Source organism: Lutzomyia longipalpis, chromosome 1 (assembly GCF_024334085.1).
Source record: "Lutzomyia longipalpis isolate SR_M1_2022 chromosome 1, ASM2433408v1".
Lineage (NCBI taxonomy): Eukaryota > Metazoa > Arthropoda > Insecta > Diptera > Psychodidae > Lutzomyia > Lutzomyia longipalpis.
This window is the reverse complement of record NC_074707.1, coordinates 48,051,938-48,072,754: the sequence shown is the minus strand read 5'-3', so window position 1 is coordinate 48,072,754 and position 20,817 is coordinate 48,051,938. Positions and strand designations below refer to the sequence as shown.

The 20,817-nt window shown below is 37.2% G+C and overlaps 7 protein-coding genes and 1 non-coding gene across 13 annotated transcripts in view; 3 read left to right on the top strand and 5 right to left on the bottom strand.

Moving 5' to 3' along the window:
* The window catches only part of LOC129787983 (protein Peter pan), a 1,185,971-nt gene that overhangs the window by 882,470 nt on the left and 282,684 nt on the right, over window positions 1–20,817 (bottom strand). The gene's annotated exons all lie outside the window — the stretch shown is intronic.
* Window positions 1–20,817, top strand: part of LOC129787980 (L-dopachrome tautomerase yellow-f2-like) — a 1,067,766-nt gene that overhangs the window by 764,265 nt on the left and 282,684 nt on the right. The window lies entirely within an intron of this gene.
* Window positions 12–3,756, top strand: LOC129787954 (vacuolar protein sorting-associated protein 51 homolog). The gene is made up of 2 exons (XM_055823839.1): window positions 12–124; window positions 215–3,756. The coding sequence occupies exons 1-2, from the start codon at window positions 44–46 to the stop codon at window positions 2,327–2,329; spliced, it is 2,196 nt and encodes a 731-aa protein (XP_055679814.1). The 5' UTR covers window positions 12–43; the 3' UTR covers window positions 2,330–3,756.
* LOC129788016 (BAG domain-containing protein Samui-like) lies at window positions 4,237–7,296 on the bottom strand. The gene has a single exon (XM_055823978.1). It carries the CDS (start codon window positions 6,874–6,876, stop codon window positions 5,977–5,979), a length of 900 nt encoding a protein of 299 aa, XP_055679953.1. The 5' UTR covers window positions 6,877–7,296; the 3' UTR covers window positions 4,237–5,976.
* On the top strand, window positions 7,244–8,824 carry LOC129787999 (retinol dehydrogenase 12-like). Of its 4 annotated transcripts, XM_055823948.1 has the most exons (3): window positions 7,254–7,507; window positions 7,636–7,929; window positions 7,990–8,824. In XM_055823948.1, exons 2-3 carry the CDS (start codon window positions 7,657–7,659, stop codon window positions 8,680–8,682), a joined length of 966 nt encoding a protein of 321 aa, XP_055679923.1. In that variant the 5' UTR covers window positions 7,254–7,507; window positions 7,636–7,656; the 3' UTR covers window positions 8,683–8,824. The 4 variants fall into 4 exon arrangements, with proteins under 4 accessions (XP_055679919.1, XP_055679923.1, XP_055679920.1 ...); XM_055823944.1 differs by having other exon boundaries at window positions 7,244–7,507; window positions 7,636–8,824; XM_055823945.1 differs by having other exon boundaries at window positions 7,328–7,493; window positions 7,636–8,824.
* LOC129788029 (aprataxin-like protein) overlaps window positions 8,702–20,817 on the bottom strand; it is a 72,329-nt gene continuing 60,213 nt past the window's right edge. The window contains exons 2-3 of the mRNA XM_055823996.1: window positions 9,245–9,426; window positions 8,702–9,171 (exon numbers count right to left, since the gene is read on the bottom strand). Of these exons, the coding sequence (XP_055679971.1) occupies window positions 8,785–9,171; window positions 9,245–9,421 (564 nt within the window). The 5' untranslated portion in view covers window positions 9,422–9,426 and the 3' untranslated portion in view covers window positions 8,702–8,784. The remainder of the gene's footprint in view (window positions 9,172–9,244; window positions 9,427–20,817) is intronic.
* LOC129787975 (acyl-CoA Delta-9 desaturase-like) lies at window positions 11,820–20,120 on the bottom strand. Of its 3 annotated transcripts, none has more exons than XM_055823889.1 (5): window positions 20,020–20,120; window positions 15,703–16,107; window positions 14,742–15,078; window positions 12,709–12,894; window positions 11,820–12,625 (listed from the first exon to the last, which is right to left on the bottom strand). In XM_055823889.1, exons 2-5 carry the CDS (start codon window positions 16,064–16,066, stop codon window positions 11,950–11,952), a joined length of 1,563 nt encoding a protein of 520 aa, XP_055679864.1. In that variant the 5' UTR covers window positions 16,067–16,107; window positions 20,020–20,120; the 3' UTR covers window positions 11,820–11,949. The 3 variants fall into 3 exon arrangements, with proteins under 3 accessions (XP_055679864.1, XP_055679863.1, XP_055679862.1); XM_055823888.1 differs by lacking the exon at window positions 20,020–20,120 and adding an exon at window positions 17,262–17,769 and having other exon boundaries at window positions 15,703–16,102; XM_055823887.1 differs by lacking the exon at window positions 20,020–20,120 and adding an exon at window positions 17,262–17,768.
* On the bottom strand, window positions 18,819–18,890 carry Trnam-cau (transfer RNA methionine (anticodon CAU)). The gene has a single exon. It is a non-coding gene; the product is annotated as a tRNA-Met (tRNA).

The window sequence follows — 20,817 nt, the reverse complement described above, 5'->3', positions numbered from 1 at the left end:
GCAAAGGAACTTCCCCTGAGATTTTCCCGTTTTTCCCTAAACCATGAGTGACTCCGGGAATGATGTCCTCAACATGGATGGCCCCACTTTTGATTCCGATCGATATCTCGAGAAACTTCTCAAGGTTTGTTCCATTTTCCCCCAATTTTGAGGTTAAGGAACTTCCAGAGAAATTTTTAAATGTTCTAAATTGAATTTTCTCCGCATTTTCCAGGAATCCTCATTGAAGAAAATCATGGACACGGAAGCAAACATTGTGAAGGAAACTCAGACACTTCACAGTGATATGCAGACCCTTGTCTATGAGAACTACAACAAATTCATCTCTGCCACGGATACAATCCGGAAGATGAAGACGGATTTTAAGAAAATGGAAACAGAAATGAATCTCCTGGCATCAAATATGAATTCAATTACTGTGTTCAGTGAACAGATAACAGGGACACTGCAGGATACGCGTCAGCAATTGAGTAAGTTGTCCGGGAAGCATTCTCTGCTGAAGAGACTTCAATTCCTCTCCACACTTCCGGCAAAGATGAAAACGCTGATTGAGGAGGAGAACTATGCGCAAGCCGTTCAGGATTACGCCCATGCGCAGAAGGTGCTGGAGCAGTATGGAAGTCAGCCATCCTTTCAGGGTATCCAGGAGGATTGCCTGGCAATCGTGGGGGAGATGAAGGAGCGCCTCAAGAGGGATTTCCAAGCTGCCGGGCAGAGTGCACAGAGTTTAACGCGCACGGGGGAACTACTGCTGCAACTGGGCGAGAAACCCAGTGATCTGGCCAAGGAGATGCTTCAGAGTGCCAACCAGCGACTCCACGAGCAAATTGTCATGCTGCAGGATCAAACGGATCGCGATATGATTGAATTTGTCGACTTGGGCCTCGATGGCTTCCTCAGGGATCTCAATCTTGTCGTCAGTTCGTACAAGGATATGTTCCTGGTGCGCATGATGGATCAGGAACGTGATGATTTCACCGAGACTGCCACGGAGGATCTCAATGTCTTCGTGCAACGCAACATGGACAAGTACATGGCCCTCGTGCAGGATCGCGTGGAAGCTGAGATGGGTCGTGGAGACTCCCAGGTTATGCTGCGTGCCCTTGATCGTCTACATCGTCGTCTCCTGGCCATGGGGAATCTCTGCCGCGCAGTTGATATGACAAAAACAGGCTTGGACATTGTCATCAATGCTGCCCATCAGCTGTGCAAATCCCACTTCCGCACACTCAAGGAACACTTTGGGGATCGCATGAGTTCCGTTAGGCTCTCCCTCGTGACCACACGGAGTGACGCATCAGCCCCAAGCTTCAGTGAACTCATCTCCAATCTCTACTTTTCAACTGTAGAGAAAGTCAAGGGAGTCCTGCAGGATTTGCTGGTTTTCCTGCAGCCGGAATGGTCATTCAATCTCAAGAATAACTACAAAGGTTCCCTCTGTGTCGATGGGATCCGGGAGAATCTCCTGGTTGCCTTCATTCATCACATTATCGAAGTCATGATGTCCTTCTGCAGCATAAACTCCTCCTCACCGCCCAATCTCTTGCTAATCCTCTCCAAGACATGCCTGGAAATGGATCAAGTGGGCATTCATTCCCTCATGTCTCTCGTGGATGATCTGTATGAGATTGAATCAGAGAACAGCGCCACCCTGACGCACGAAAGTGAGCTTTGTGCTGAAATGCGTGATGCTGCACAAGCTCTCCTGGACACATATGTCCGTGTGCAGGGCCTAAACATCTCCCAAATGCTCCGGAAGAGCGTTGAGACGAGAGATTGGCTGAATTGCCTCGAACCCCGTTCCGTGCGGGCCGTCATGAAGCGCGTCGTGGAGGAGCTAAATGCAATTGAGGGCGTTCTCAGTGGGCTATACGATGCTGGGACACGAACAGCCGCCTCCAGTGATTCCAGCCGCAAAACCCACTTCAGCTTGTCAGCCACGAAGCAACCTTTCCGCTCCAATTGGTCCACGTACACACCGTCACAGCTTGAAAGTAGCTTCGCCTCCAACATTCATCGTCTCTTCACGGAACGCATTGAAATCTTCAGCTCTGTGGAATTCTCCAAAGTCTCCATTGTCACGGGGATCATCAAGATCAGCCTCAAGACGCTCCTTGAGTGCGTCCGGCTGCGGACTTTCAGCAAATTCGGATTGCAGCAAATTCAAGTTGATGCTCACTACCTTCAGATGAATCTCTGGAAGTTTGTTTCGGATGAAAATCTCGTTCATTTCTTGCTGGATGAAATTCTGGGATCGGCTGTGCATCGATGCTTGGAACCCATTCTCATGGAACCCAATGCCGTGGAAATAATATGTGAACGCAGCTAAAGTGTGTGACTCTTCTTTATTTTTATTTATTTTTGTAGCATTCCTATAGTATACTTCATCACTTTTTATTTCTCTTTCATCATCAATGTACAATAATTTAGTAAAATATCTATAAATACACTAGGGGAGAGCGGGGTTAAAAAAGTCACTTAAGGGTTTAGAAAAAGCTCAAAATATCATATTTCCCAAACAGATAAAGCGAAATGTATAGTCCAATTCTTTAGGATATTTCTTGCCCTACAACTCTTTCTAAGATCATTTTGTTCAATCTAGCTAGGAAATATGATATTTTAAGCCTTTTCCAAACCCTTAAGTGACTTTATTAACCCCGCTCTCCCCTACCCACAAAAAGTTCCCCAGGCAAACGAAAATGGCGTTTTCTTGAAGGCAAGGCAAACTTCAGAGATCGAAAGTTAGAGGGCATGATTTTGGCATGATTAGCTATCATTTGAATCCGAGTTTGTCCAAATCGGTCAACCACAGGCTGAGATGTCTTCAAAAATGTATTTTTTCATTATGGTTCACTAAAATGGCAGCCACGATCGAATCGCTTGACCGATTTTCAAAAATTTACCAGTTTTGGAAAGGTAATTAAATTACCTTTCCAAAGATAGTCTGTTTGTCAAAATCGGTGCACTAGCGGCCGAGTTAAAAGAGGTCAAAATCAAAATTTGTAAATTTCTGAAAAAAAGCCTTTACCTACTTGGTTAACCAAAATGGTTATCAAGAAATAACAGACTGACCGATTTTCAATCGCATTTACCAGATTTGGAAAAAGAATTAAATTACCTTTCCAACGATAGTCTGTTTGTCGAAATCGGTGCACTAGCGGCCTAGATGCAAAAGGTCAAAGTGAAAATTTGTGAAATTGCTGAAAAAAACGCTTTTACCTAGCTTTACCAAAATCGCTGCCAAGAAATAACAGGTTGACCTATTTTCAAAAATTTACCAGTTTTGGAAAGGTGAGAAATGTACCTTTCCAAAACTGGTCGATTTTTAAAAATCGGTTATCCACAGCCGCAGATATAGCCACTTGAAATTTGTATTCAAAAATACTCCACTTTTGCTTGCCCAGGAAACTTTTAACAGGTAGTGTATAATTGAATAATATATTATAATATAATATTAAACTCTTGAAACTCGTGTTACAACATTTTCTTCTGCGGAAATCTAATCCTGATGGCTAATTTGAACTTGAGAAAAAAAATAACATAAATTGTACATAAATTGGAAAAGAAAATCTCTCACTGGAAACTCAACCAATTTGCACGAAATTGGTGAGAATTTGTCGTTTTCTTTGAACTCTCTTTTTTTCTGTAATTTATATTTCGTTAACATTTACACAGATACACAATAGAAATAAAATTTATAGAAATGGTATAAACAGAAATATTTAATAATAATAAGAAAATAATATTAAAATTCTACATTGTGGTTGTTTTTTTTTTTAAATTAGATTATAAGACACAATTCTTTTCTTACACAGGTTCATTTCGAATGATTTTTATCCCACAAATTTATTACTTGAAGTTTTGTTCGTAAAATGAGTTAACCCTTTAAGGACCTTAATTATTTTGGGTCACTTTACACACAGAAAAGATTTTTTTCTTGATAAAAATTCGCACGATTTTACAATTATTTGTTCTTTGTTTCTATTTTCCATTAACCCTTGGAGGATCGGATATTTCTACTAACCTCAAAATTTTGTTTTTGTTTTTCTTTCGAAGAACTTGAAGTAATTAAACTTCCCCCCTAGATAAATCCTTCAAGGATTAATCCTGTGAGCCATTAAAGATTTTTTTGTACAGTCAGGTATTGATTAACGTCGCATGGGATATACTCTTTCCACTCATTATTTTTAATGGGTGGAAAGAGTATATCCCATGCGACGTTAACCAATACCTGACTGTAGTCATTCAATTTTCAGAATTATATGATTACTTGAAAATTAACTGCGAAAACGTTAACAATCTCAATGAAGAAGCAAAATTTGTAAAACAGAATCGTTCAAATTGTTCAAATGGTCCTCAAAAGAATAAAATAAATAATTTAATGGCTGAAAACTGTTTTTTTTTTATGTTTTTAATTTTTTCCGGACTATTCCAGCCATGGTTGAAGCTGAGATAGAGCGAAAACAAAGTCTAAAAAAATATTAAAAAATGGCGCAGAGTTGAAGCTACACCGCAGAAGGTCCAAATTATTATTATTATCGTATGGCATACGGCTAGAAAAACATATAACAAGAACACTTAACAAATATATCGCAGATCACAATTGAAAGTTCCAAATGAAGGATCAATAGCTTTGAAAATGTCAGAAGAATTAGCCTAGAAAGTTGTTATGAGGAAAATTTTAAAGATCTTTTTCAAGTAGAATTAACTTTAAAAAAATTAGGGTTTTAATCAGTTTTGAAAGTCTAGAATTAAAGTCTAAAGAATGGCACAAACCCTGCGCCAAAGCCAAAGGTTTGCTTTTTATTCTTCAGTGTTTGTAAAAGAATCTCAAATAATCTAGAAGGTTCTTTATTTCTTAACGTCCGAATATTAGCTTTTCAATTCACATCAACTTTGCACCGAAGTTCCAGCAGTAGAAAACGTAAAATCGATTGAAAATTAACCAATAAACTTCCTCTCATAAATTTCATTACCCAATCAGGAAGTCTCTTAATTGTTCTTCTTCTTTATTATTATTTCATTGAGAGGTTTTAGCTGCGATTTCATTGGCTAAATGAAATAAGCTCCACCCAGCTCCATGAAATACCAAATAAACAACCTAGAGAGTTAAACAAGAGAGACAGAAGCCCATTTCTTATCCTTTCTTAAGGCTCGCCTGCTTCTTCCCCTTCATTTTAAGCAATTAATTGTAATCTTTGCTTTTCTTTATTCGTTTTCTCATGCCTTAATCAACTCAATGACCCACCAGTCACACCAGGGTTAATTCCTTTCAACTACAATTTTTTTTCAATGAGTTTTGTTCTTAATTTCATTAAAAGAATTCAGATTTGAATATTCTTTTAAATTCCAATCTATTTCTTAATCAAAGTAATCAAAATATATATTCAAAATAAACTTATGGGATAAAAATCAATAAACATTCATAAATTAGTTTGTTAAGCTGCAACGTGGAGAAATTGATAAGTTGTCGGTATGATTGAGAAGAAGCCTCTTGCAAGATTTTATTACAGAATAATATTGTTTTAAGTGTTTTCTAAGATTATTATAATTTTTGAATATTTTTTTTTCCTAAATTGTTTTAAATTTCATTTATTTCTTTCCTATTTAGAGTGTTTGAATTATTTATTTATTTTTTGATTTTTTATGTATTAAATCGTATATAAAGCCGTTTGTGTTTAGCAAAAATATTTCTCTCAGTGTTTCAGTATAATGTATTGGAAAGTATGTAAGTTTTTATAATTAATTTAAGTTCCTCTTCACGGTGAAATATCAAGGGGTAAAGGAAAAGTTCTCTAAATAGGAATAGAATGGTAAAAAATTCTGGGGAATCTCTGTGGCTTAATTTGAGGGCATTCGGGGAAATTCTAAATATGGAATAATTGATACTGAAAATTGCATGGAGGACTACCTTTGTGTTGGTGGAAGTTTCCTCCGGAGCTAGGCCCTTTTGTTCTCGGCGAGATTAATCCTCATTTACTCTTGACTAGGTACGCATTTCGCTTCATTCGCTGCCCTTTCGGATTTTTGGGATGTTGCGGATGCTTCGGAATTCTTGGCAGCTGCCGCAGCGTCGGCCTTCTGCTCAAGGACGGCAATGCATTGATTGATGCACTTTATGGCATTCCTACGAGCCTGCTTAATCTTCTCCTGCCCATCTGCGTCGATGGTGTCGAGTTTCAGGAGATTCTGCGTCAGCATCTCATCGAGGTACACATACTGTCGATCCTTCCGGGAGGTCCCTGTGAATTTCTCTACCTGATCCATCAGCGACAGCACATCATTCTGAATCTTTTCAATTTTTCCAATGAGATCCTCTTTTGGGAAAGTTTTGGGTTGTTGCTGCTGTTGCGTTGTTTGAGTTGAATTTGGTTGCTCTGCCTGCTTTGATTGGGGTGCTGGAGACCGTCTCTCAGGCTCAGGCACTTCGAATGCCCTCGCGGGAGCCTTCTGTGGCTGCGGTGAGGGCGTATTTGGGGACTTTGGCGCTTGTTGGGTGACTTTGACGGGAATAGTTCGTCCCGGTGAGGCATTCCGCGTGCCAGCTTTCTGGAAAAATTCATTCTCAATGTTCGAGCGCACGGGGAAGTTCTTGACGCGATTAAAGAGACTCCCAGTGTCACCAAATGCCGTCCCAGGTGACCCTTTGTCGCTGCCGGAGCGTGAAAAGTCACCCGTTTGCGAGGTGTCAAGATTTCTGTTGATCACTGGTTCATCGCGACCTTCAACGAAGATCGGAATGTGTCGCACATTGGGTTGATGATTGCTCTGTTCCGGGGTGGGAGCTTTTGTGGGGGCTCCATTGGAATTGACGGTACCATTGACGGTGTCCGAAGTCACCGGATGCGACATTGCGACGGAGGTACTTTGCTGCATCCACAAACTCCCTCCGTTTTCCACGATTCCTCCTCACTCTCTGTCAGTCCTCTCAGCGTTCACAGCCACTCCTCTCCGTTGAAAAATTTGCAATGCGGAAAATCACTTAATTCACGCGGCTACACACACAGCTAATCGCGTGAGATTGTGGAAAAATTCGCAAATTTGGGGATTTTTACTTTTTGATACAAAAAAAAAAAAAAACACGAAACTGTCAAAGCAGAAAATGCCGATTTTCTGCAATTTCTCTGCAGAACAATCGATTATTCGAGACGATTCGAGAAGCAAAAGTTAGGCCGTTTGAAATGAGAAAAATTGGGAATTCAATCTTTCAGGGAAAGTTTCAAGAAATTGAGGAAATTGATTTACTTTGTTCTGGCTTTTCCGGTTCCTTCTGCTTTTCCAATAAATCCACACAAAGGTTCAAAAATTTGCCTCAAATTCGTATCTCTTCGTAACTTATTCGGTTAACTTCGGGTATCCTCGTGCACTCCTCGGTGCTCCATCGTCCTTCCGATGAGAAAAAACATAAACATTAATCAGCTGTTTTTGTTTTGCTTTGTCCCTTTAAATGGCAATTAAAGTTTAAAAGTCCACACAATTGACAAAGATTTCAGGTAAAAACAGCCAGGTAAGTGAGAAATGGTGAGAAATCAATGAAATAAATGAGAGATATTTCAGATATTTCAAACCTTAAGGCGTGACCGCTAGTTTTAATGCGTTTTCTTTCATATAATGAAATCTCATTCACCTGAACAGAAAAAAGATTTCTCATCAGTCATGTCCTTGTACTACATCCTTATTCCGGTGGGAGTTGGAGCTGCTTTGTATGTGGTGCGGAAACTCCGTGAGCGTCACTTTGGCTGGGTGAGGAATGCATCGAGCTTGAAGGATCGTATCTTTGTGATAACTGGAGCAAATACCGGGTTGGGCTATGAGACAGCGAGGGCCCTTGTTCAGCGACATGCCACCGTCATCTTTGCCTGTAGGAACATGCAAAAAGCCCAGGAGGCCATTGATAGCATCCGCAAGGAGACGGAGAATGGGCAAATGGTTAGTCGTGGCAATAAACAGCCAAATTACGATACATTCACCACATCACCTCCTTCTCAGATCCCCATGGAGCTGGATTTGGCATCCTTTGACTCCATTAAGGCTTTCGCAGCAAAGCTCAAAGCTGAATATCCGCACTTTGACTGCCTCATCAACAATGCGGGACTCGCCGTGAAGACAGAGCACTACACGAAGGAGAATTTTGAGCTGCATTTTGGGGTCAATCATTTGGGACACTTTCTCCTGACGAGCCTCCTCAGCGATGTGATTAAGCAGAATAAATCGCGTGTTGTTGTGGTGTCGTCAAAGATGCACGAAAAGGCGTCGATTGACTTTGAGAATTTGGGCAAGTGGGTGCCACCAACGCCGCGAGAGCGAACAAATCGGCACTACAATTCATCCAAGCTGGCAAACTTCTACTTCGCCAAGGAGCTCTACAGGAAGGGCTACGATGCCCACGTGCTGTGTCCAGGGCTGTGTCACACAGACTTCTTCAGGGACTACAACCCAAAGTGGTATCACTACGTCCTCTTCTCCCCAATTGCCTGGTGGTACCTTCGTTCAGCTCGTCAAGGTGCCCAGAATATCATCCATTGCGCCACTGATAATGTCAATACGGCAGAGAAGAATCCCGGGAATGATTACTTGGTTGTTAACCTAAAGCAGACGAAATCAAAAGGACAGATCCGGGAGGAAGATTCCGTGAGGCTTTGGACTGAGAGTGAGAAGCTCATTGGAAGGAATTTTGATTAATATAGAAAAAAAGATACTCTATGATGCCTTTTGGTGGAAAAGTCTTTACTAACTTTCTTTTTTTTATAAACTTTTTAACTGTAAAGAATAAAGAAATTCTCTTTAAGCTTTCTCGTGGAATAAAAGGTGATTCTTGAGAGAGGGCATAGTATTTGTTTGGTAGGAACATTTGTTGCACTGCAGGGGCTGTGAAATCAAGGCTTTCAACTCATTGTCCGGGAGCTTCTCAATCTTCCCACAATCCTCAAGCATTTGACGGAGTTTGGGGGCAGGAATAAAGTAGTCCGTGTTGAAACTATTCCAATGCTTCTGTGTCTTCAGTGAGGGCGAAATAAAGTCATCGGAGATGGCATGGAGATGCAATCGCTTCATACTCGGCTGTGCATGATAACCCATCTTGAAGTCACTGAGTTTCCCACCTATTACCTCCACAACGTTCTTCGCCAGCAGCTCCATCTCCACCAACAGGGGCAGATGATTCTTCCGCAGCTTCAAACGGGATTTTTATTTTTAATTAATTAACCCACACGCTAATTAAGGAGGAAATCCCGGGTTAAATTACCTGAAAGATGTCTTCAATGTCTTCCAGGGGAAGTACCAGGAAATGGTGTTTTGCTTTTGGGTATTTATCGCGAATTACTACAGCTAAATTACTTTTCAAGATTATTTTTTCTGGGTGTTGTGTTATGTCTTTTATCAAATTCAATGACCAATGGGAAAAATTAGACATTTTTCTCATTAAAACTTTGCACGGAAAATAATATGAAAAACTCACGAGATTCACTCACGTTCTTAAAATCAGCTGATTATTGTTTACATTTTGATTACAATGGCCTTGAGAAGCGCCACGAGGATTCTACGAAGATGACACGAAACGACACGAAGGAGATTCCGAATAGTTGGCGCAAAAAAATTCACGTGAATTGTTTTCATTTTTTATTTTCGTGAAAAAGTCATAAATATTCAGTGAAAATGAGTGAAAGTATTTTGAAAACATTGTGAAAGTACTTTTAAAGGTAAATAAGATGTAGAACCAGTTAAAATGTAAGTAAAATTGATAAAATAAGAACAAGAAAATTGTTTTTCTTGCGATCGTGTTTTGTATCCCGGCTGGTCCATTACCTGCTAAATAAAGACAATTTATTATAAAGAAAATCATTTTTCTTTATAAAAAAAAACTGAGCTTTATCAAAAGATTGTAAAAATGAAAAGAAAATTGATCTGATATGAGTGAAAAGCAGAAAATTCTCTCCCAAATCTTGCCTAGTCGGCTTTGTCCTCTTTATCCAAAATAATAGATTTTTTTGAAAGATTATGTTCTATTTTTTTTTGTTCTAATCCAGATATAGACGTAGAGCTAGATTAGGTTAAATTAGGTCCTAAAAAGATAAAAAAAATTTTCATCCAAACGAACTGATTTTTTGTCAAAGTCCTTGACGAAAGATTGAATTTCACTTGACTTTTGGAGGCAGTCTATCTTCTTCATCAGTTACGATACAATATGGGAAAATAGATTAAAAAGAATCTTTTCTTTCTCAAATCCTTCAAAACCTAAAAATAACTTTAAAAAACCATGTCTTTTAATTATAAAATATTTTTATTTTTTCTTCTTCTATTTATAGATTAAAATTGCAAATTCCTTCAACTCTTAGTTTATTCTTTAATTACCTACTTTATCATGCCAGATATTTATTTAATTTACTTTATTATATACCCCTTCATAATTATTTGGGATCAAAGAAAATGAATTAACCTGTTTGATCACAGAAAATACCTTAAACAAGCTTCGAGAAATTTTGCACATAATTTCACCTACATTCAATGATCGTACGTGACTTAGGGCAGGTAGGTAGAAAAAAAAATGCAGCATATTTGGTTTTGGTGTCAATCACAACATAAAAGCTCTGAATAATCAGAGAAATCACTCATTTATGGGTCAGGGTACTCTTCCCTGGAAATTCACTGACCTTTGGTTTTATTTCGTAAATTTTAATTAAAATTTTCTTGTTTTTTTTTTGCATAAACTAATAAAGACTTAATACATTTTTAATCCAGGATAGATGATAAATGACATTGGTATAGAATCCTGGTGTGGTTGAACGACCACAACCAACTCCCAAGGATACAATTCCATAGATTGTGTACTTGTTCTGGTTATTTTTTCCCTAGAATAGAGAGAGATCTTTAAGGATTCAATCATGCAGAAATTTTCACTGTAGAATTGGATACCTGAAGAGGTCCTCCACTGTCTCCTTTGCAACTATCCGCATTGGATTTAGCACAAAAATTATCTTCTTTGCTGAAGAAAAAACCACTTTGGGGGGCCTCGCATTCGGTCTTATTCAAGATATTCAGCATTGCCTCACGAAGTTCGCATGTTCGGTTCTTTTCAGACTCCTCAGTTAGGCCAAAACCTAGAACTTGACCTATTTTGGGGAGATACTCAGCGCTGCTAGGGAGACAAATTACCGTATTCCTTGATTTTCCTTTAATCTTTATCACTGCAATGTCGTAGATTTGCCTTGCATTGGAGAAGATATTTTTGGGATTGAATTTCTCATGCAAGATCACTCGATGTTGCTTGAAGATCTCAGCTTCGGGATTTAAATCACAAATATCCCGGACATTTATTAAGATTACGAATTGTTCCTTGTGAAAGGATTCGCTTTCGCCCATTCTGTGAGGATTTTAATGACGAATTTAAAGGATAAACCATATGCGGTTAGTTTTCTTTACTTACGAGTAGCAATGAGCTGCTGTTAGAACATGACGGCTGGTTATGAGAGTTCCTCCGCAGGCACCAAAGTCCACTTTGGGTTCCTTAAGCAAAGCAAACCAAGGATATTCCATTTCAGCAACTATACCACCCACTATTCTTCCAGTAATCTTTGGGGGTATTAAACCACATTGATTAATTTCATAGGGACTATTAAAGATTTTATCCTTTATGTTGTGAACCAAGGAATTAGTTAAAAATAGAATTAAATTTAAAACCATCATAGAGACATTTATTGGCTTCTGAAGCAAGTCAAACTACTGCAGTTTTCTTCCTTCTTCCACACTTATTTATTCGAATTTCTCCCTCGGCGATTTTGATAAGAAAATTTCAACCAATTTGCATTTTAAGAGAATTTCTTGAATATTATATTTAATTTATTTATTATTTTTTCCGTTGTACATTTTCTTTTCTTTTGTATCTTTAACATTATAATAGTAGAAACACCTAAATTAGTTGCAAAAAAAATTAAGGAAAGTTAAAAAGTCTTTTTAAGCTTCGTGTGTTGCAATTGATGATGGTGACCTGAAGCGGAATCGCGCCTCATTCCTCTGAACCTTGTCCACTTCTTGGGCGTCTGTTACGTTGAGGGTGCATTTTGTTTGCTGTGAATGTTTAATGTTGTTGTTGACGTAGCTCATTAATTCGCCATCCCCCATTTGGGTTTTATCAACGATGTATTTTGTGATATTGTACTGCTTCCGGGCATCGTCATCCTCGCGTTTCTGCTGCAGATCCTCATTTTCCCTCTTTAGACGATCCTCATCGAGTTCAGACTTATCCAATTCGTCCGAAATGAGGGCATACCCATTAGACTGGAGAGTTTTCGGTTGGGGAAAGTAGAGGGATGTGTAGGAGGGATTGAGAGGGTGCTTCCACCAATTTTTGAATGTTTTAACAGCCCGTCGGTCAAGCTCATTCCCATAAACTCCATGGGATCCATCTCCTGTGCGAAGAACGCGATTTTTCACCATATTTGGCGATGCAGTCTTCCTATCCCAAATCCACCCTCGTTCAGCCAGGCGATCAATGAAGTATCCCGTGAGATTGTACGGAGTTCCCAGCTCTGATGCCCGGTAGTCCCATGGAAAAGCATGGTGGTAGTTGTGCCATCCTTCACCCGCAGCCAACATCCCCAAAAACATACTCTCAACCGGAAGCATTGTCCTGAAAAAATGTTAAAAGTCCTTTTTGAGGGATTTCTTTCTCTTTAATTATTTTCTAAATTAAATTAGAGCTTTTATACTGACTTATCGTAAGGACGCGTGCCAAAGAGATGAGCTGCGCTATTCACCAGCCATGTTACATTGAGCTGGATGACTGTCCTTGTGAAATAGGCCAAGAAAAGTGCAACAATTGGGTCTTCATTCCAGCATAAAATAGGAACAGCCGTGGGGAAGAGGAGTGCAAAGAGGGTGTAGAGAACTTTGTAGTGGCTGCAAGAAAAAACAATTATTTCTCTTTGTTTTTATTGGGGAGAGTTAGTTAGAATGGTTAGAATGTTCAGAAAGCTTAGACTTTTTTTTTAGAAAGGTTCAAAAAAACATTTATAGATTAAAAAAATTACATTAAAACATTTAAAAAAGGAGGTTTTTCAATTAAAAAAAAATGTCACACTTTTGTAACAAACGTCAAGCCTTAGAAAAGAATTGTCAAACGTTAGAAAAAGAACATTAAAAAACATTCAACAAATTCTTAAAAGTTAGAACAAAAATTAATGTTAGAAAAAGAAACATCACGCGTTAGAAAGGAAACGTCAAGCTTTAAAAAAGTAGCATCAATCGTTAGAAAAAGAATTTCAAACGTTAAAATAACGTCTAGGGATAGAATTGCACAAACAAATTGTCAAAGAAGGTAAATTTATGAATTAAACGCAAATAAATTAAAAATTAATTATTCAAAAGCTTAAAGTCCTCACTAATTCAATCAAAGTTTCATGCTATGTACACTGTACAGTACAACCTTTGAAACGATAAAGATCTTAAAGCATGAAATGCAGCAATGCACCTAAAACTTTGCTTAGTGATGATTAAGCTCTTTGAACTGCAACGACAACTCTGTGAGTTCAAATTGCAAGATCATTAATCCCTTGAATTATCAACATTTTTGCAATAAAAATTATGTGTCAATGTGGGCGGGAGATTGTATATAGGTTCATTATACCACCCGAATTATTGAAATGTCTCGCCCCTAAAGTAGCAAACGAAAGAAGGCAATCATATAATCTTCAAGGTAATGACACAATGTACGAGATAATTTCAATAGAGTTATGTGTTTAAGTGAATTTTCACACCTTCTGCTACATACGCCACCACAGAGGTGAACACAATACGATAAAAAGATGAATGCAATGCATTTAAAAGTGCCAAAGAAAATTGCTATGACGAAAAATTCAATTAACTTGCTCCACAGTGTAATGGGCTTATGATTGAGTCATTTGCAATTCTTGTGCATCCATGCTTTTTTTTATTTTTGGGTGGTGGATGATGGCAAATCAACCCAGTACTGGTGGTTCTCAATGAAAACCTGCCGCGCGCAGTTGTGGATGAAATTTCAAGAATTTACATTTAAATTTTTAATTGATTTTTTCACACTATCAGCACAGGTTGTGGGGCAGAGCCATTTAAAATGTCCAAAAAATTTCTTTAGCCTTCATCTGTTTCCATCGGTTTATTTCTTTTTTCGGCAATTGGCACCGAGAAATTGCAACAATAAGCTGGTTTTTGGCACGTAGACTGAACCTTCGGTCGGCCTATGGGGCCCGGGGAATCTCTCTTCTGCACCTCAACTCAATTGCAATTAATTTATCATAAAAATGTTGCAGAAATTCGGTGGGAATAATCCGTGAACCAATAAATTTTGTGGAAATTATTGATAATTTTATTGCACGTATGATTTCTCAGGGGGGCGCTCAGGCCGTAACTCTCTTCTCGGGGGAATTGCCCTTGAATATCTCCATAATTAAGATGCGCGCACGGGGTAAATATGTGCAGAAGGTTCATGATCGGTGAGATGAAATTTGAAGTATCGTTTCCCAATTGTTGGCAATATAAAGACATCTTGCGGACTGTCTTCATCGATTTTCTTTACCTTTGGTGGCACATGTTGCGCAATCTTGGGGCCAACCTGCACACGCGTCACTTAAATTCAAGGTGAAATAATCTTTTTCCATGTACGATGGCTCATTTTTTTCTTACACATCCAGGTGGCAAATAGTCTGTGTACCTTTGGGGGCCTTTGGGGCCGTAAATATAGTAAATTCAAACAAGAAGCTCAAACTCACCGTTTTTGAAACATTATCCACGGATCAGCTTCCAAATCGGACATGTCAATTTTCTTGCCATACTCAATCACTTTGGGATGTTTGCGGGACATGAGCCAGCCAATGTGTGAGAAGAAGAAGCCCCGATTGGCATTGTGAGGATCAGCATCGGTGTCACTGTACTTGTGATGCTGTCGATGGTCACGCACCCAGACCCACAGGCAATTCTGCCCGGCGAGGGTGTGCATGAAGAGTAGGAAGACACGGAGAAAGAGGTTGGCTTTGAAGGCTCTGTGGGCCCAAAGACGATGGGCACCCATTGTCACACCCTGCCCGGATGCATAAACCAGCCATGCCGCTAAAAGAAAGCAAATAATTTTCAATGAGACATTTCATAATTATGCTTCTTAAACATTATATGGGAAATTTTATGGGATGAGGGTTTTACTTTTATGTTGTATGGAGAGAAATTTTACATAAACCAAGAGTCTAAAAAACAATTCAATTTTTTTTGTGGTAAAAACAATTGAATAAAACCTTTAAATTTTTTTTCTATTTAATTTGTTTCAATATGAAATGAATTCATTTATAATTCATAAAAACTAATTAAAAATTCGTTAAAACTTTTATTTTTAAACAACTTCTTTTATTTTAAACAACATAAAAAAAATCTAGAGAAGCTTAAGCAGTCCTTAAACCAAAAAGAAAAATTTAAATATTGATTGATTTCAAAGTTAATTTTAAATCATTTTTTTGCAATTTTTTAATTTCTGGAAAATATTTTTCGATGTATTTTCAATTGATCCTCTTTGGTGATTTATTATTCTTGATTCTATAAAAAAAATGTTTCCTCCAAATGAAGGATTTTCTTTTACAAAAACGGATAAACTCCTTTATTTATTTTACGTTTTCTTTGATTAATTTTAAATCAATTTAAAGATTAATTTACAGAAAAGAAAAGAAAATCAAATAGAATACTTACTGTAAAGTATTGTGTAGAATTTTGCGTATCCAGTGAGAGCCAGAATGCCCCCAATGAGGGCAGCAATGTGCAAAAGGAGGAATCCAATTGCGTTAAACCACACAATTTTCCGCTTGAAATTGAAATCTGTGCCAATTTCCGACGGCAAAATCGGCGTATGTGCCCCAATTTCTCTCATTCTCGCTACTTTTTCCTCCTCACTGACCAATTTTTCGCACTCAATGATCTCTTTAATTGTCTTATTGGTGATTGTTGATTCACTGAGATCGTCATTTCGCTGGTCGATGAGGGATTTTTTGGCGATTGGCTCCATTTCCACCATATCACAGCACGCAAAGGTGGCCGATAGAGCATCAACCCCCATTTTGGAGATTGCTTTTTGTAGGGGGTGCTTTTCTAACTGATCTGGGAAATGGGGGAAAATTTTATTTGAGTGATCAGTTTGTTTTTTAAATAAAGTTTCTCTTATTTTCTGTGGGATCTTTTGAATATTTGTAATTCAATGTGATCTTTGAGGGAAAGGTGAGACACCCTGAGGGCGCTGATTAATTCTTAAACTATCTCTTTTCGATTTACCTTCAGAATTTTCCAATATAAAACGCCCATTTTGTGATCTTTACTGATTTATCATTGACAAAAAGTAATTTAGTTGTTTTTTTTTATCATAATTATTTTCTTAATGATCGCAAAAAGGTATTTATTTTTTCTTTAATGACTTTTGAAAACTTCTTTCAAGCAACAATACGTGATCGCAAATGATCGCAATTCTTAAGTGCGATCTTTTGCGTAAGATCGCAGAGAAGCATCGCGCAATGATGGGTACGCTCTATTGGCAAATACATCCACTCAATTGATGTCTCAAAGAGCCGAATGATCAGCGGCCGAGGAGGATAGTGCTGTTAACTACCTCGCACGTGAAGTGCCCAAAAGTACTCAAAGAGGCACAAATAACATCGTTGGATGTGTGCAAGAAAATATGTATGTTTTCAATGGAAAAAGGCTATTTGAAGAAACATTTTGCCCAATCCCGGAGCAAAAGAAATGAATTTGGACAACCTTGACCATTCTTGAGAGTTTTAACCACATTTGCATACCAAATAGACAAATATTTTGCACTCAATCACCTTATTTATTGGGTTTTATCCCAAAAATTGGAATATGTGTAAATGCGCGCAAGGACAAAATTCAGTAAGGAATGCAAATACAGGGATTTTAATGTCCTTGACCCAATTGTTGGCCGCTCTTTAAATTTTCACAATTTCCACAAAGTTGTATATTTCACTGTGAGAGGGATTAATTGAGCAATTGCAATGGGTAATTGAGTATACATTCCTAAGAGTAATTTGCAATTTTGTCACTCCTCAACATTCCCAAAATTTTTCAAAATTTGAAGAAATTTCACTCAACGATCCACTAATTTAATTTTAAAGACATTCTTCTTGCACTTTTCTTTTTCTTATAAATTTTAATTTAATTTTATTTTTTATTGATTCATCATTTTTTTTTAATTCTTCGAATAAGCAAATATTTGATTTAAAGGAGAAGCAAAAAATACTCACTTTATCCTACTTTTGAGTTTGTTTATTACGTTTGTTTGTTTATTCAATTATACTTCTTGGTTAATTGACCAAATTTCCATGGAAAATTTATGTTGTGTTTCACTTGTAATGAAAAATAAAAACACATTTGCCCATCACATGGAGGGCTCAATACTTTGTCACGTAAAAATTGTCACTGATTTTATTTAATTAAAACGTGCCCTAATTTTTTTTATTCACAGCTTTCAGAACTTGCAAAAAAAATCACGAAGATCAGCTGAAGATCAGTTGAAGATCACAAAAATTTCCCAAAGGGAGGTAATCCAAATGAAAAGAGTTCAAATTGGGGATGAATTCTGTGGTGATGAAACTTTCCAAGTCACTTCATTGATTCAAATGATCGCGCCGACCGAAGGCACCAACTTTATATATGAGGCCCTCTCCTACCTTCAACACTTTCGTCGCGCGTATGTCGCAAAAATGAATTTTTCGGTGAACATCCCGAGTGAGTACCCAACAATATTACCTTTTGTACCTACCTTTTACCCCCACAATTGTATTTTTGGCAACCTGCAAATTATATATTTTTTTTAATGCAATCTCGTATTGATAATTAAAGATTTCACGATCTTCGCGTCGTGATCATCGCTGAGATCTTCAACAAAGAGATCGCTTCTGTTGCAATCTTTCCCATAAATTCTAAGTGATAATAACTTTTTAGTATTATTACCTTCTTCGCATTAATAATTTTACATAATAATTGATCGCGTATTGAGAACGGGGAAAAATTATGGTTTTCATTCACAAATTCATTGATCATTACAAATTAACCTTGAGCTTGAAATTGTTACATAATAATTTTTCCGCGGAGAAAAGCTCCCGCAAGAAAGATTCTAAAATATTGCCCACTAATTTAATGCTTAATTGGTGATATATTGACGAATTTATTGCTTTCTGCTGCAGTTTACACAGACGTTGCACTATTGCAGCTCATTGGTGGGGAGGTGTGAAGTGCACAAAAAAAACCACAGAGAATGAATCAATGTAGATGATTTGTGTGCATATTTTGCATGGACAAACACTTTGAGCCGCATTGCTCAATGTCCTCTTTTGCGACTCATTAAAGCGAACTAAACACAGAATTTGTGGGCATTGATGTACTACAAGAGATGATTGCATTTAGTGGTATGAATGTGTTATATTTTGTGTACCCTACAAATCCATCATCACTTATTTCCTCGCGCATCATAAAAAATTATGCACGGTTCAATGAAAGCGCGGTGTGACAATAGGTAAGAAGAAAAGCACTGCAGCGCAGCTTTTAAATGAAAATTCGTGTGTGTACGATCATATTGCAAAAGATCTTCGCACAACTATCTCTGAGTGTGAAGATACGCTCTCTATAACCGAGAAATATTTATTTTTCCTTTAAAGAAAATTTCAAAGACCTCATTCACACACTAAATGATTTTTTAAGTGATTTTTCCATGCAATTTCTGAGCAATTTCCCGGGAAGTTTTGTCATTTGTCTAAATTCATTGGGGGGCACAAAATTAATCAGAATTTTAAAAAATTACCTAGCAGAGCGTAGTTTCGATCTACGGACCTCTGAGTTATGAGCCCAGCACGCTTCCACTGCGCCACTCTGCTACATAGCAATTATTGTTTTTTTTTACCCATCCGGGCAATTAAATTACTTCAATTTCGTGCAAAATTGCCTCACTTCACGTTTGGTTGAGTATTCAGAAGCTCAATCACGTGCTCGCGATCTTTATGATCCACTATCTTCATCCATCGTTCAAATCTTTTGACTTTTAGAACATTTTAAAATTAATAAAAAAGAAAAAAATAATCAGAAGCTCCAAATGTTGAATAAAAATTAATTGTGAATTACAAAATAATAAAAAGTTAGAGAAATGGAAAGGATTTTTGGATGACCTCGGGGGAAAAATGAAGAAGCTCAATTTTGTCATTAAATATTTTATTTATTTTTTGACAAAAGAGACACAATAGAGTCAAGAGCGAATTACACTCGTTGCCCTAATCAAATAATGATAATGGTGTAGCTGAAAAAATTGTCACAATTTTGCAATATTGCTTCAAAAGCGTGACCAATAAATAACCGCACTATCGCTGAAAATCGTGAGTCATACTTAAATTTTATTTTGAATGGAGAATTTAATTTTCTTTATTAATTTTTCAAGGGATTAGTGTAAATTAAGAATGCAAGAGGATTTTAATTTTTTTTGTGCGAAAAGAACGGCGTAGTATTTTATTTCTAAAACGGTCATCACGTTGGTGAACACACCGAATGCCCTTTCTTACTATAGAAGACCTAAAGTTTATTTTTTAAAAAATTTTTGTCATTATTTTTAAAAGTTTTAAAATGAATTTATGATTTTAATTTATTTTATTATCAGTTGACATTTGTTTTCTAACGTTTGATATTTCTTTTTTTTAGTGTTCAACGTTCTTTTTAAAGTTCGACATTTATTTCCTAAATTTTGAGGTTTCTTTGTAACGTTTAGCGTTTATTCTACTATTTGACATTTCCTTTGTGAATTTATTTCTAACAGTTGACATTGATTTCAAATAATGTATGAAAATCATGTAATTTTTACCATTCTTTTGATTTCTAAAGAAATAATTTGATCTGCCCCTTGTTAATACAGATCTCCAAATGTATGAAAATAACTCTCTTTTAGTTCACATACTTTTGGGTAATACCTCCTCTTTGTGTAACAAAGTCTTCAATTTTGATTTGATTTCATTATCTTACCTCCTACTTCAAAGTCTCTCCCAAGACGAATATTCTGCTCAAAGCCTATGACTTAAAGACATCTTCTTTGCATCAAAAAATTAATCAACTCCTTCCGGAATTATGGGCACAGTGAGGGTCAAAACTATTGCCTAATAAATAGGAATGTTGCACAATTGGGCAATTTTCATTAAGAAAAATGTGCACAAAAAATTGTCAAAAGGGTGATTCTCTTTTAAGTATAGTTGTGATTTTTAATTAAATTTTCTTGATTAAACTTTCGACACTACTTGATCTCTTCTGTGTTGGAATAAAACTGCGACAGAGAGATAATTCCCGGGTGTCATTTACTTTATGCTATTCACATGGGAAAAATTAATGAATATTCATCAAACGGAGTGTTGCAAAAGAGCATCAAATATAAGAATAAAATATCTCGCGTATGATTGATTGCTCAGTAGTGTTAGAATTTTCTCCATTTTCGCGACATATCATTAACAATTAGTGATGAATTAGTGATTTTACAGAACACTTGGATTTCTCTTCCACCCCACCAATCGTCTAAAATGTATCCTCAAGGTTACCAAAAGCTCAGTTGAGAGGAAAAGTGTTTTGTTTTTGCACAAGTGCCTAACTGAGGAGATTTTATATTAGATGGAAATGTATATAATTTCTTTCACACCATGTGCGCGCTAAAATGCACTCCAAAGGCACTCTTGGAATGTTTGTTAAATTGAGCTTTGAGCGAGAAGTACTTAACCGATTTTCTTGGGTAAATGTCGTTTTGAATCTATTGTGAGTGTTGCACATTTTCACGCA

What these genes read in the sequence shown, in the direction of transcription:
- LOC129787999 (XM_055823944.1), top strand. Translation starts at nt 7,657, where the DNA reads ATGTCCTTGTACTACATCCTTATTCCGGTGGGAGTTGGAGCTGCTTTG.
- LOC129787975 (XM_055823889.1), bottom strand. Translation starts at nt 16,066, where the DNA reads ATGGGGGTTGATGCTCTATCGGCCACCTTTGCGTGCTGTGATATGGTG. An exon ending in ATTCTACACAATACTTTACA is followed by an intron (nt 15,079 to 15,702) that starts GTAAGTATTCTA and finishes GCTTTCTTTTAG; the next exon opens with CGGCATGGCTGGTTTATGCA. An exon ending in GGCACGCGTCCTTACGATAA is followed by an intron (nt 12,626 to 12,708) that starts GTCAGTATAAAA and finishes ACATTTTTTCAG; the next exon opens with GACAATGCTTCCGGTTGAGA.
- LOC129788016 (XM_055823978.1), bottom strand. Translation starts at nt 6,876, where the DNA reads ATGCAGCAAAGTACCTCCGTCGCAATGTCGCATCCGGTGACTTCGGAC.
- LOC129787954 (XM_055823839.1), top strand. Translation starts at nt 44, where the DNA reads ATGAGTGACTCCGGGAATGATGTCCTCAACATGGATGGCCCCACTTTT. An exon ending in ATCTCGAGAAACTTCTCAAG is followed by an intron (nt 125 to 214) that starts GTTTGTTCCATT and finishes CGCATTTTCCAG; the next exon opens with GAATCCTCATTGAAGAAAAT.